Raw genomic sequence first — 12,792 nt, forward strand, 5'->3', positions numbered from 1 at the left:
GAATGCTGTTCCACATGCATTTCTATCTGGATTACCTAGAGGAGTTGAGCGCTACTGCGCTCTTATTCGTGGACAGAATTTCTCCATACTCGTCTCTATTCGCAGAGAAATTTCCGTCTTGTTTCGTCATACCTTTATACCTTTATATTTACCTTTGTTGAATGATTCTGACTGCTGTAACTAAATTATTTATTCATCCTCCTAACTGTTACAGTACCCAACAATTCAACTGGGATTAATTTAAAATGTATATGATTCAAATAGCTAACAATTCTTACTGGTTGTATATCGTTCAGTTGTATAATTTTGTGATTCAACGTAGCGCAGCAAAGAACCCACAGATTGCCAATTGACTACATTTTTTCCATGATCTTATCGTATTTCTAGCTTTCTTTCGGGGGATTTTCCTCTCGAATCACACTAATTACCGCTCTACGTGCTTTTGTTCAAAGTGCGTTTGTTTCGTGTGCCATCGTGCCATCGTTCGCGAATTTGTTGCTCTCTATATGGGACATTTGGTGTCTTTTCAGAAAATGGTCTTAGACCCGAATTCGACGGAGGATCCGATGAAGGATATTATGCGAATGATTGAGACCGTTTACAACAAGGCGTGTAATCAACGAGAGGTAAAAATTCTTTGAAATGTTGTGATTAATATCTTAGTTTTATTCTAGAAAAAAGAAAATAAATCGGTTAGTTGTAAACCAATAATCGCATAAAAATTGTAAAAGAACACCACGTAAAATTTTTTGAGGCGAACAAAGATGAAGTACAACAAAAGTCTACAAGAACTCTCAAGCTTTCCAATCTTACAACTATGTAGATAAGTTTTCATGTAGACTGCATAGAAAATTTAGTTTAGTTCTTATTTCTTAATGTTATTATTTTTATCCGTTAATTTATTACTCAAACAACAATTTTCATCTCAAGAGAGAGGAATAAAATATGATTTTTAACAGGTAATTTTCAGAAAAAGGACCGTCAGATGTCGTAATTTATTTATTTATTTCTTATTTATCTATTTATTTATTTACTTATTTATTTATTTATTTATTTATCTCTTGCTATTGCTACTAGAACGAGCACAGAAGTCACTTCCTCTTCTTTTTTCTGAATGTAGCATTTAGGGTCCGTAAATGTCATTAGTGTTCGATTTAATAGAATAAATAAAAGTGCACCGCCTTCGTCTCTCTTCTTTTCCTTTTTCTCGAAAAAAAAAAGAAATAATAGCCTTACGCTCCAATATCCACTGCAGCGTCCATACGTTTTCTCTTCTGGATAATCTACGTAGGAAATCCCATTGGCTGCTGAGAATAGAGAGGGATTTTCCTCTTTTCCTTTCTTCTATGTTTACGGTCTTACTGCTTAATAACTATTTACTGCAAGAAGATAAATAAATTAGAGAGGAATTAGAAGGTTGTTCTAGAAGAATCGGATGGGTTTTTTCTGGGTTTTCCTTTTTAACCCCTCAATTCTTCCATTGTTGATGTTTTCCGTGTAAAAATATGTGAAGCTCGTGCCCCTTCTCTGCACAAAAAGTCAGAGACGCAGAGCTCCTTCTAGAAAGTTGATGCACTAAGGTAATTGTCTACTAAAGAAGGATGAACGCAACAAATTTAACGTCGCTACGGCAATGACAGTCAGAAATAGAATAATAGCGATTCTACAAAGGGGAAAGCGGCGAAAAACGTAGGAATGTCGGCAAATAGTGAACATTTGATGGAGAGCCTAGAGATGGAGAGAATATGAAATTTCAAAGAGATCAGTTCTCGTCTCCTAAAATGTTAACCTGTCCATTTTTATTGTTTACTAAGTTTCTAAGAAAGGTAGTTTATCTTAGTTTGTTTAATTTTATACGAGATTCTGTTGAACATTAGATAATAGAAGGTTCGTATTAGATAAATGTGCAATTATATGTAGGCTAATTTTTTAAAAATATTTTCAACCTCTATTCATCAACATATGGACGTTTTAGTAACGTTTTAGTACATTTCCTCGATTTATTGAAGCAAAGCTTTAAGTAAAAAAATTTTTATATTTAGTATCTGGATTTGTTAAATTACATCCTAGAAACTAAAACTATTTAGGAACTTGGAAGAAGTAGAGCTAAAGAGAAAATTATTCTTAACAGTGAATTTTTCGGGCATAGAAATTCAGACCAAGCCACATAAATACTGAGAGTAACGCTTTTTCCTCTATCGTATCGGATTGTTTATTTACTTTACGTTATTTATTTTTCTACTAAATCGGTTCGTTTACTTACTTTTTCATTCATTGACTTTATTGTTCTTAAATGTTTCAAACGTGGTGCAAAAATCCAAAAAAAAGAACTGAAACATAATTTTCTAATTTTCAGCTCCGATGCGATCAACGACCATTTCATATCTTACTGATGGGTTACGGATTTCTAGTTGTGTTTCTTCTAGCGATGTTTGGTAATTGTATCAATTTGCTGATCTATAATTCCGATCAAATTCGTTACTATATAGCAATTCGTATGCTCTGCACACGATTGGTACGTGATTACACAATTTGCTACATACAGTCCTACGGTAATTTATTAATGATTTCAGTTGATGAACACGTTGGCGATGTTATTTCTACTGCCACAAGCGCTTCGTACGGTTGGCGCATGGGAAGTGAATTCCGCCGCCGATGCCGTCTACTGGGGTTATTATCCGTATCAAGCGTATTTTGTCAATGTTTTCGGATTTTGTGCAATGTGGTGAGTGAAATCAATTTCTTCCCGAATGAAACCATCTCTAGCTATGGAGAGGATAATATTCGATCAATATCTTATCCGTTTTCTCGATAATTGATTACTAAAACACAGCTTAAACATTCGCTCATTAACTAAATGAACTGAAAAAATCATCTGAAATTCTTTTCCTTAAAAATCTATAATTTCCGTCCTTTTAAAATATTTCGGATGCATTTCAAGCGAATCAGACATATTTATAAATATCTTACGATTACCACAATTGCCAATTGGAACATGAAATAAACAAAATATGCGAAATATGATAAATAACAAATAAATAAATATGAGTAACAATATCTTTGTTCCTCTTTTCTTTTTCTCTCTCTTCTTTTTTTCTCTTAAATATGTGAACAATATTTTTGTTTTCTTAGGAGAAATCATGGGAGAAATTGATTTACGAGTTTCCCTGATTCTCTAAGTCATTTCACATAGAAGTGAGCAGTTTTTGCAGAAAATTCATTTCCTCCTGGCAAAAGAAAAGTCCCATGTACGTGCGCAACGTGAATTTCCTCATAACCAGCTCTAGATCAAATGAAAGCATTCAACTCATTAAATATGGGAAACTTGTGCGGTTACAATTTAATTTCTTTTTCTCGAAAATTCCTAGAAAATTACTTGAGCAATTTGATTTTCTGGAAAAACTTTCCTAGTCAAACACATTCGATGTGAGTGTGTGAAGTGGTCCCGCAGGGATTTCATTGCAAACACAGTGAAGTTAAAAGCATCACACCACGAATTTGAGGTGGTACGGATTTCGGGTGGAGTATTCGTATACGGGATCGCAGATTATGGAGAGGGGGAGGTGGTGATTACGTCCATTACGCCGTATCTTTCGGGCAGTTTTTTACGGCAATTAGGAAGAAATGGACGGAATCGCCTTCCTCTCCATAATCCACGATCCCGTCCACGAATACTCCACCTGAAATCCGTACCACCTCAGATTCGTGGAGTGATGCCTTTAATTTTTCGCGAATCGCTAGTTTTTCAAAGAGTACGGTTCCGGTTTCGGATGTTATCTAATGATTTCCGAACCAGTTTTCACTGAGATGCCATGAAAAAACTGAAAGTTTTCGAATGCCACGCTTATCCATATGCTACTTACATACTGTATATGTACTTATTTATTCACATTTATTTATTAATTTATTTACCTACTGACTTGTTTCTTTACTTATATATGCACCCAAAGGGCTAGCTATGGATGAGCAAAAGGGTAGTTGCATTAGCAATAACAGAAGAAAACGGTGAAAAAGTTAAAAACAGTGGGAAAAAAGAAAAGAAAATTTAGAAATGTCAGAACAGTAAGGAGAGGATAAGCAAAAATAACCAGTCATTCATTCCATAGTTAAACATATATTTCTATTTTCTAAAGGAAACCTGCAAAAATAAGAAGAAGGACGATAAAAACGAGAAAAAAATTTAGGTTAACGGTTCTGATGACTGGTGAGTGCTATCTGCATGTGTTCTTTCCGGCTCACTCAAAATCATTATGCACAAAGAGGAATCTGTCGAAGTATGTTAAGTGATATTCATTCCTGGATACTTACTACTCAAAATTCCTAATACAAACTTTTTTTCAGAAGTTATGTTGTGATTGGTGTTGCCGGACTCCTCTTAGCGTTGATTTATCCGTTGAACCGTTCCGTTTCCGTTGTTGTGGATTCTTGTGATCGAGTAATAATTCAGATCATCTCCAGTGACTGTGAGTTTTTTTTTCTTCCTATAACTTTTTACAGCTTACATTTCCTACTTTGCTAACTACTGAAACCACGTTCGCTAATGTTTATGGGAAGAAAGCGAAAAAATCTCAAAGGAAAAGCGCATATCTCCTCTTACTTAGATACTTAGATGGTCCGTCTTCACTGGACGTGTGGGCTCCAGGATCTCTTCCACTCGTTTCTTTCCCTCGCCATTGTCATCCAAGATGTCCTCACGTTTCTTGAGTGACTTTGACGAGGTACTTGAACCGTATCCGGCCGAGCTTTCAGCTGGTCCATCCGTGTAGCGAACACGTCACTTCACCCCACCTCGTTGGCGCGGTCTCCCCTGGGGGCGTTTGGCATCTCTTGTGATCCACTCTAGCGTTCTTTTGGTCCATCTGTCGTCGATTCTTCTCATGATGTGACCGGCCCATTTTATTTCCTCTATTATTTATTATATTTCATTTATATTACATTTTTTCTATGCTACAAATGGCTCTTGTAGCACCATTGATGACGTTGATCGAACGCTTACACACAATCGCTAATCTTCTATTCTCCATTTTGATCCCGATGTCACTTCTCGTATTCATGACCATCTCAGTTGTTTGGAAACTCGTATTGCGAAAATCTGAATTCCCCAATACCAGTCATTTTACGTAAGTTCAACCTATCTTCCTATCTAAAATTCTTTCCATAGAACATTTTTCTTCTAGTTCTTAGATGGAGATGTCAATTAATTCTATATTTTTTTCCAGGTCTGAGAAGAGGTGCGTCACTCGAATTACGTTGATCACAACAAGTTTACAGGTGAGCATAATTAGCTTTACGTGATCATTAGCTGGAACTTTGATGTTTTACATTAACGATGAATGCAAATTGCAAATCTTCTCAGTGAAAAATGTTGTAGCTAGGGAATATTCCAAAGTTGATCCCGATGTCACTTCTCGTATTCATCCTCTTCTCAAACCTGGAAAAAACAAAGAATTAATTGACAACTCCATCTAACAACTAGAAGAAAAATATTCCATGGAAAGAATTCTTGACAGGAAGATAGGTTGGACTTACGTAAAATGACTGGTATTGGGGAATGATCTCGAACTCGTTGTTCTCATTTTTTTTTAAATTCCTAGGTGTCCATGCTAAATTTTTGGACTAGAACCTTAAAATAGCTCCGTTGATGGTGTGGACTGAATTTTTAGATGATTACTAAGAATACCGATTACTGAAATCATGTATTATTATTAAATGAAAAAAATTAGTTTTTATAAATTACTTTAATTACCTTATAAAATTGTTAATTACTGGGTAGAATCATTTTTGGGCCTGAAAATTAATAATAGTATCGTTAACGGTATTACCATAATTTCCAAATGATTACTGAGACTAATAATTACTGAAAACATCCATTATTATCATGGAAAAAACTAGAATTCAGAACTTACTATAATTACTAATCACTTTATATAATCGTTAATTACCCTCCTACTAACTAGGAATTTTGCTCAGAGATCTAGGTATTATAACAAGTAGCATTTTTATATTCATTGAAACTTTCAATACAATTACTGAGCTTTTTTCCATTCCCCTACATATGTAGTTCTTCAGAATATGCGAATGAAATTGTAGGCAAAGTGAGTGAGGTTGAAGTTGTTCCAGGCGGGAACCAATGGGAAACTTTTTAGAGGAAAAAAGGTTAAAAATTTCCGTAACTACCTATAACATGAGCGAAATAATACCTTTTAGTTGATTTTTTGGTGTTCGCTTCCAGCTATCATTTATTTATTATTAGTTGAAAAGTTTTTTTTCGGATTTTCGATCCTTTTCCCTTTTCCCGGGAGCTGCTAACCGTTATCTGTCACATTGAGGTGCCTTGGTGCCCACAATAAGTGTTTTGTGTAAGGGTTTTTCTGTAACGTGCACCTAATTCGCTGCTAATAAATGCCAATATCACCTGAAGTTTCAACACCATCTACATATACTTTAAAATTGAGGTTGGATGCAAAAATAGGGACGATTTTATGCTTATTTTACTTTTTAAAGGGTTAGATTCCAGTCAAGACCACCACAAAGAAAGAGCATACTGTAATCGAATTCCCTCGAAGCAAAGCAGTTGAAGAATAGAAGAAAAAGTGTTTTCTCTTTTAAAAAAATCTGATTTATGGACATGTTATCGTCATTTCAGAACAACATATTCTTCCTGACTCTATTTAAGTTCTATTTGTGGTCTTTTTTTTCTGAATTAAATAATTTTTTGTGTTCCACAAATTTTCTCCTATTTCTTCACTACAACAAAAATTTTTCATTTCAGCTACTTGCCGAACTTCCACCAATTCCCGTATTCATCTATGCAGCAATTTCCGGACCACATGTAATCAACGAGATTCCGGTATGCGTATGGAATACGGTCGGCATATTCCTTGGCTTATGCAATATGAGTCTATCATTTTTCGTCTATGTGATGCTTTCGCAGAAATTTCGTCAGATGGTTTACAGGTGAATTTTTGGTTCCTTTTAATGTGCATCTCTGGAGTATTTTGGAAAAATCCTTACGGTTACCACTGCTACGTATTCAAGGCGTCCGAATTTTCTCACTTAATTTGATTTTAGCCGTCTCCACGAATTATCTGTACGTTTCCTACCGTGTTGCTCGACTATCAATTCTAAATTGTCCTATCAAACGGAACCATACGGACAACGGACTTTTCTCAACGTTCGGAAAGGAAGTGAGTGTGAGTGTAGGTTTAGACCACGGTTAAATAAGGCAGCGTATCGGGAAATTGACGTAGTGTGGAATACACTGATGGAAAATACAGAATTCGGAGTCTAGATTACGGTAGCGACCGTTGTTACGCTAATCCTTCCCTAATCGACGTAAAAAACGGTGTGGAAGGCGGACATTCTCTCCTATGAAATCAGTTGGAACGCACCACCTTTATGCACGCGCCGCATCCACTAGTGAGCTGTCGAGGATCGATATCGACATCGATCGATCGTTCTAACGTACCCCGTAGGAAAAAATGCCGTTCCCACACATTTTTTAGGACCACTAAGGAAAATTGAAATTTGTAACGCTCTCGTAAATCACGTAATCTACACTCCGAATTTTGTGCTTTCCATCAGGTTTCCGCACTACGTCAATTTCGTGATACTTTAAATAATGTTTAAATTCTTTAGTTTTATACCTGAAAAAACATTTGTATAAGAAGTATTTCCTAAACCCTACTCATGAATGACTCCACTTTTTTTGTCGCTTCCCATGGCAGCATACTACGAATCTAACGGCAGAAGCTAGAGATGAAGTTGCGGATTTCGGGTTCGGGGGGACGGTTCCGTCCATCTCTCACTAATCGTCGAAAAAAATGGCGTGGGAGCCGCTTTAGTTCCTACGAGGAACGTTAGTACGCTCCTCTATGTATACGTTCTGGTCCCTCAGCAACATATTCATAGGTTACACTTGAATAAGCAGTCGAGGAGAACTCATTGGCTTTCGACCGCTGCGCAGCTGGATGCAGCGCGTGCACGAGAGTGGAGCGTTGCAACTGAAATGAAATTGAAGTGAAACTGAAATGAAGTCGTTGTAAAGACCGGAGTCTTTCACGCCGTTTTTTTTTTACCTCGATTAGGAAGTGATGAGCGGAAACATCCCTGAGCCCGCACTCTATACCCCCGTATAGAATTTGTCCATTGGAAATCCATTTCACGTCAGATTCGTGGGATGATGCCCTCAAGAAAAATTCAAATATTAATTGAAAAATTCGCGTAGGTGTTTTTGCGTACGAGAAACTGTAACAAATTTGTAGATCTGATGTAGTTTCGTGTATGAACACATACTTTCAGCAGGTTATTTGACCGAATCGTATCTGATGACGGAACGATCGCTATCAGCACACGAAGATGCATTTCTGTGAGAGCACAGTGCCTTGCAAACTCGTCCTTATCAATTCTGAATTAATGCCTAAAAAAATAGAAACTAGAAATTCACTACTATGACATTAAATGTACATGTATTATATATCGGATCGATCTCTATTCCTTTCGTGTACACCTCGTATAAAAGAGGTTTCAATGGCTCACTGCTTTTTTTTCTTTTTCTCTCTATCTATCTATCTATCCAACTATTTATATGTATAATTAGGTCAAGAGAAAAAATTACTAAAATCGTCCACGTTGAACGTTGTCGCCTTTTTTCGGCCAAATCTAAAAAAATTGTACTGTGCATTTTTTCCCTTCTTCTGTGTGTGTATATGCTTGGGTTGTTCAAGGGTATAACATGTCGCTGTTTGATCGCTACGATTCTAAATGAATTTTCATAAATAACGGAGTGTGTGTGTGTGAAAATGTCTTTCATGTTCGTCATTGAGTGTTGAGGTCTTTGCATAAAGAAGTGCTAGGAGAATTGAGGCTGACTTCCTCAGTAATGGCGAGGCGAGTCAAAAGGGATTTCACTCGAAGCTTCCTCTGTTTGGGTCTTCTGAAAACCAGTTTAGTAATTTTCTTGAAAATTATTTCTATAAACAAGCATATAAATCAGTACAGACATCACTATACTGAAATGTGGAGAGTAAAAAAACGCTGTAAAATTTCTTAAAGGCCTCACTCCATGAATCTGAGGTGGTACGGATTTCAGGTGGAATATTCGTATACGGAATAGTAGATTACGGAGAGAGTGGTTCCGTCCATTCCTTCCTAATTACCGTAAAAAACAGACCAGAAGATGCGGCGCCGCACAGGGCTGGCGCGCTCCAGTCGAACTCCTTGTACAAAATAGTGCGCCGGAACGCTCGAAGCCGTATCTTCCGGGCCGTTTTCTACGACAATTAGGAAGAAATGGACGGAACCACCCTCCTCCCCATAATCTACGACCCCGTATACGAATACTCCGCCGGAAATCCGTACCACTCCAGATTCGTGGGGTGATGCCTTCAATGGAAAAAAAAGTATTCTTTGTCCTCTACAATATTGTGAGTAGAGAGCTACTGAGATTATTCCAGAATTATTCTGACAGTACAGTGCAAGAAACTCTGATGAGTCAACTTTACTATTAGAAAGGCGAGGTGCCATTTATGTTTAACATCACAACTATTGCGAGAATGTGATGAGACCCAGGAGACAATTAATATGGTATTAGCATCTGTGCAGACAAACGACAACATGCAATAATGATTCATAGCAGTTAACACTTCCGCAAAACAAATAACTGCGGTTTTTTCACTTCTGCAATGTTTGTGGACTACAGAAAATAAAATAGAAATTTCAATTCTCTTTGTCTAACTGATCTTGGCGATTTAATGCTGGTCAGAATAAGAATTAAATTACTTTAGTACATAGGAACATTACACAGATTGATCACAATCTATTGTAGAATGATATATTTGCCAAGAAAACTGTTAAGAAAGCGTCCAATAGACGTTATAAATTTTTTAATCCAATAAAAAATAAGAGGAAAGAACAAAAATGACTGTAAAAGTAAAGGGTACCGGGAGTGGAAGGGAAGCCTCTTGATCCTTTGGCGAACAGTGAACCTTTTCTTCAAACTACAGTAGCCTCTTTTCCTCATTTCCTCCCGTCCTCAAAGCTGACTGCTTTTCCTTCTATGAAGATTATGAGATCAACTATAATATTATAACCTTCGGAATCCGAAAACAAAAGTAATTGAGACGCACACAGCTCTAAATAACAATATTCGGATCTGAACAGCGATCTCTGAACAGATATTTACAGAAGAGATCCATAAAAAAACACATAAAATATGTATAAAACATTTCATAAAAAAACACATAAAATATGAATAAAACATTTCATAAAAAAACACATAAAATATGAATAAAACATTTCAAAAAAGATGTTAACAGTTTGTACTATTAAAATATGTTCAAATTAGCAGAAATTATCTTCGTAGGACCATAAGAAGACAGCAAAACATTAATATATTACATTTTAAGAGAATTAAAAGGTGCGGGATCCTTGTTGTTTACAAATTTAGCCGGGTACAAAGCCCAGATTTGTTGTAGAATACAAATATAATAAATAGTAAATATATTAATAATGCATATAAATTTGCCTTTTTTGTGTATACCTAACTCTCAAAAGGAAATTGTATACAAACTCTCTTTTGAAAAGTGTTAAAAAATAAAAGGTAGTGAAATTACCATGTGTATTGGTTTAAAAACGCTTGCTACAGCGTTTTTTAATGAGTCGCTCGTAAATTTTGTGGAATTTATAGATCACGCAACTTATCTGATCTCTATAGTTTATTTAAACTATTCTCACATCCGTACATATGCAACACCGTAACATAATTATCCAATGAGTACGCCAACATTTAATTTTATAATAATTTTATAATAAGTTTTTAATAAATAAACAGAATAACATATAGACACATATCCGATCTTCAAGTAGTGTTTAACACTACTGGCCTCCTAACCAAGTACATAGTGCTATCAGCAAATCCGACGTTAAGATTCCTAAATCAATGTCAAACTTTCTTCCGAACTGAATATTTTCTGGATTATTTTTTGCACTGGAAATTTTTAGGAAGAAGCGGTACATAGTATGTCTTCTTTGCTTCTTTCCTTGATTCCTATTCTCACCGTTTTCAGTCTTCGAGGGCCGATCTCAGCAAAATAGAAAAGAGCAAAATGCAAGACGTAAAACTAATGGAAAACCTCGCGTTAACCTCTATTGCCGTTATTAAAAACAGTGTTTGAAAATTACCGTAAAATCACAACATAAAAAACAATAACAACGTTAAGGTGGTTACAGTGATTATTGAGAACTCCTGACGAAATAAGGAGATAGAATAATTCTTTTAAAAAATACTACGGTTGCTAAAAGAACTGCTCATTTTAATTCTAATGAAGAAATATTTCTATGTCAAGAAGAATGTAAAAGTAGAAACATTCAGAGCTATTAAAACGCTGTAGTTTTTATTTTAAGATGAAATATCAAGGAAGAGGCTTAAAAGGAAGGAATGAAAATTTCTTCAGAACCTCGTTAAGAAAAAAGATAGAGACTAAAATTGTAAGGTTGGATCATTTCGCCTCTACCTTTGGGTACCATATCTTATCTTGTATTTTATTTATTCTCTATTAATTTAACTTTATTTTTATTTTTTACTTCTTCAAATCTTAACTGTTTTAATTCTCTCTCTCTATTTTCTTTAGTTATATATGTGATATTGTATTTGAAGCATTCTAGTGTTTTTTAATAAATGCCTAATAAATAATCTAATCTAATAAATGTCTAATAAATAATAAATAGACGCAGAAATTCAATGGAACATTCGAGCAATTAGTAACGAAGACTTACGAAACACTCCATATATCATTTTCTTGTTTTGTAGATTTTTATTTTACGCCAATTGCAGTTTGGGGTTTTTACGAAACGCATTGTTGGTGCGGGAAAGTTGAAGAATAAATCAAATTCGTTACGTCGCTGAAACGTTACGAATGGAGGCATAAGAATCTTTTTGAATGAGATATTGAGTATGAATGGCGAATAATCAGATACAGATGTTCGAACATTTATGTGAACTTGAACTAACGTTAGTTTAATGAAGCAGAATGAGTGTTAAAGGTGAAACACAGATTTTCCACCCCCAAAATCTACGAAGCGACCGCTTTCTCTGACCAGAAGCGGGCCTAGTCCCTAAATTGAACGCAACCGAAACTTTTGAACGCTCAAGATCAAAACTATTCTAAGGTGTCGGTCCCAGCCGGAAGACCACATGTTTTCTTCTACTTTTGTAATTCGACTTTGGATTTCCGTTACGCTTCGATTCAAACGTCGAACGGTTTACAAAAGTCGAATAACTGCCATTACGTCAAAAAATATGAAACAAGGAAAGGATTGCAAATAAATTAATTTAGCCAACATTTTATCAAAATTCGCCAAACATTTAACGTCGTTCTTTTTTTCATTCCGAAGCGTATATGAGTATAAGAGGGGAAACGACTGTTTTCTGATGTTAGCAGTGTTTTTTTAGATACCTGTTCTAAACAACATATGACTCTAACTCCACCTGCTACTTTACCTTTTTGAAAATTGCCTCATTGACAAATAACTTTTTTCTGCAATTAACAGTGCATCAGCATGATTTATATTTTAAAAAAAAATATAAATTATGCTGATACACTGTTAGCTACAAAAACATTTGCATAGCATTTTTTAAAAATTACTTGCTCTCACCTAGTATATTTTTAATAACAAGAGAGTATGTTTGTAAGAAATATGGGATTATTAACCACTATAAAGTGCTTAAATTTTAGATTCTCTTAATTTTTTCCATGGTTCCCTTTAAGCGCGTACCATTACGTACACTGGATA

The 12,792-nt window shown here is 35.5% G+C and overlaps 1 protein-coding gene across 2 annotated transcripts; it reads left to right on the top strand.

Annotated features, from left to right (window-relative positions):
• Window positions 1-533: 533 nt before the first annotated feature.
• RB195_003200 (uncharacterized protein) lies at window positions 534-8,372 on the top strand (the record flags this gene model as incomplete). Of its 2 annotated transcripts, none has more annotated exons than XM_064200754.1 (10): window positions 534-626; window positions 2,357-2,515; window positions 2,574-2,725; window positions 4,185-4,274; window positions 4,342-4,463; window positions 4,967-5,120; window positions 5,220-5,271; window positions 6,773-6,957; window positions 7,072-7,193; window positions 8,302-8,372. In XM_064200754.1, the coding sequence occupies 10 exons, from the start codon at window positions 534-536 to the stop codon at window positions 8,370-8,372; spliced, it is 1,200 nt and encodes a 399-aa protein (XP_064056635.1). The 2 variants fall into 2 exon arrangements, with proteins under 2 accessions (XP_064056635.1, XP_013305796.1); XM_013450342.2 differs by having other exon boundaries at window positions 7,072-7,187.
• Window positions 8,373-12,792: the final 4,420 nt, after the last annotated feature.

This window comes from Necator americanus, chromosome IV (assembly GCF_031761385.1).
Source record: "Necator americanus strain Aroian chromosome IV, whole genome shotgun sequence".
NCBI lineage: Eukaryota > Metazoa > Nematoda > Chromadorea > Rhabditida > Ancylostomatidae > Necator > Necator americanus.